We start from the raw sequence: 2,481 nt of genomic DNA, 5'->3' as shown, positions 1-2,481 counted from the left end.
CCAATTGGGCGGAGCTAGCGGTGACAGCTAGCTCCGCCCAACTGTTTCCTATTGGCCGGAACCTTCCAGAGTCTTCTAGCAGGTCCTGGCCAATGAATAACAACTGGGCGAAGCCAGCTATGATGTAATGGCAGGCCCCACCCAGTTGTTATTGTTTGTTTAATGACAGATCAGCGTCCCCAGGTGATTTGGGGACGTGATCTGTCATTACAACTGGGCGGAGCCAGCCATGAGATCACGGCTGACTCCGCTCAGCTGCCATTTGCGTGGAGAACGGTTGGCCCCTTGGCAGGCCGTTCTTCCTGCTTTGGCCATCACTTTGCCTCAGTTGAACCGAAGCATATGCCTTCGGCTTGGCTGAGCCGCTGTACTGCCTTCGCCTACTGTATGGGCTATTGGGCTATTTAGAGAGTGGAGGGTAAGAGAAGGGGGTATGTTGGGAGAGGCTAGGGGGAAAGGGAAAGGGAAAGTGTGTGTGTGTAGGAGAAATGGAAGGAAGTGGGGAAAAAAAGGGGGGGGGCTGGGGGTGTAGATCTGGGCAGGGCATTGTGGGTTTGATCGGTAAGGGATGGTGAAAGATCCAGGGCCTGTGGTGGTTACTGTTTTATCCTGTGTTCTGGAGAGAATTGGATCTCATGCTACGGTAGTAGAACCAGGTTTTCCTGCATTTGCGAGGTATCTTTCCATTCCTTTGGAACGCAGGCCCTGGCTACGTTCAGCAGAAGGTTACAAGAATTTGTGTTACTATGTTTATATTGTTTTGAGATATTCAGTATTTCTGTTTTAAAGGTGGCTTTATAAAATGCTTATTTTTCTCCTTCAGGCTAAAGCAGCCTTTGCAACAGGCCCACGTCAACATGATACTGATTTCTATGAATTCCGCACCTACTCTATCAAGCCTTCAATGATGACCCAATTCACAAAGCTAACAAATGAGAATTTTCATCTGCGAATGGCACATTCAGAGTTGATTGGCTACTGGACATATGAATTAGGTGGTCTGAATAAGGTGCTGCATATATGGAAATACGGTAAGGAGGTTAATATAGTGTGTGTGTGTGTGTGTGTGTACAGGGGTGTGGAAATTTTTGAAAAAACTACTTGTCCAAGGACTAAAGCAGGGGCCGAATCAACTTGATCAGTGGCGTAACCAGAGCTACAGGCAGAACAAAATTTTGCGCCCCCACCGGTCTCAGGAAGCTGTCTCCTGCAGAGACCCTGCAGTCTGCCGGATCTCAGGGAGGCTGTGCAGAATCTATGCTGGGCCCTGCCAGCACAGTTGTCTCCTGAAAAAAGGCCTCCTCCACTGCCTCGGCACCCAATCAACTTTGCTTCTGGAGTCTCCTCCATCTTGCGCCTTTGCCCCGCCTCCTCCGCTACAGTCATCGGCCCTCCAGTCTCCTCCATCCTCACCCCGACTCTTCGATGTCCGCCCATCTCCTGTCTCCGCCCCCTGCCACTCCGCCCCGTCTCCTCCTGCTCTACCACGAAGGGCATTCAGCCAGTGCGTCTGCTCTGGTCCTGGAACAAAGAAATCATTTTAACCAAAACTGTATTTAGCAGTGCTAAAATGCGAAATTTAGAATACATGGAACAGGTACAGATCGTACACCCAAACTGGTGGAAGGGAAGGACCGTTCGCCGAAAGGTAAGTATAGTGGGAGGGAGATTTGTGCGGGTAATTCCATTTTCCCAAATTACTTGGGAAAGTGAATATACCCTTTTAGGGTTGGTGCAGACTTGGGGATTCCTTGGACGTGCGATCATGTGCGGTTGCATCCGCATGTATGGGGTTACGACTGGGGTGCCATTAGAAAATAATGGCACTCACAGCACGATCGGCGGTGGTGTGCGATTCCGTGACCAGCCAGCCATCCGCTCGGTTTCGTGCACGATGACGGGGAAGTCACGGATCGCACACCACTGCCGATTGCGTGGTCAGTGCCAACATTTTCTAATGGCACCACAGTCGTGCCAGGCAGATTGCGCATTTTCCTGCTGCAATACCGCCTGGGCGCTACCACACGATCACGGTTGAAAACACTGCGCGGTGCATGTCGTGAAAATAGGTACAGGCAGATTACGCGTTTTCCTGCTCCAATACCGCCCTGCCCATGCGGTTTCACACGATCGCAGTTGAAAACACTACGTGTTTATTCGCATGCAGATGGGGTCAGCGGGGCTGGTTTTATTTTTTTTCAATTTTTATTTACTTTGTAAAAAAAAATTCATTTGTTTTATTATTTTTACTTAATCGCCTTTTTTATTTTTACATTTTTAATTTAGTTTATTTTTTTTTCTAAACTTAACTGTATTGCTATCAGACAGGGGATAACAATCCCCTGTGTGATAGCATTTGGAGGAGACAGGTACTCCTTATTGACCCTGTCACCTCCAACATAGGAGTTCTAGCACAGCACTGTGCTAGAACTCCTGGGACAGGAACGATCAGCGGCCGTCGCGGAGAGAGGGAGGTGACAG

General features: G+C 49.2%; 1 protein-coding gene across 1 annotated transcript in view; it reads left to right on the top strand.

The window, feature by feature from the left end:
* Positions 1-2,481, top strand: part of NIPSNAP3A (nipsnap homolog 3A) — a 24,473-nt gene that overhangs the window by 4,504 nt on the left and 17,488 nt on the right. The window contains exon 2 of the mRNA XM_018565470.1: positions 824-1,031. Coding sequence (XP_018420972.1) covers positions 824-1,031 — 208 coding nt within the window. The remainder of the gene's footprint in view (positions 1-823; positions 1,032-2,481) is intronic.

This window comes from Nanorana parkeri, unplaced genomic scaffold (assembly GCF_000935625.1).
Source record: "Nanorana parkeri isolate BGI_ZX_2015 unplaced genomic scaffold, ASM93562v1 scaffold850, whole genome shotgun sequence".
NCBI classification, from domain to species: Eukaryota; Metazoa; Chordata; class Amphibia; order Anura; family Dicroglossidae; genus Nanorana; species Nanorana parkeri.
This window is presented reverse-complemented; position numbering and strand designations above follow the sequence as displayed.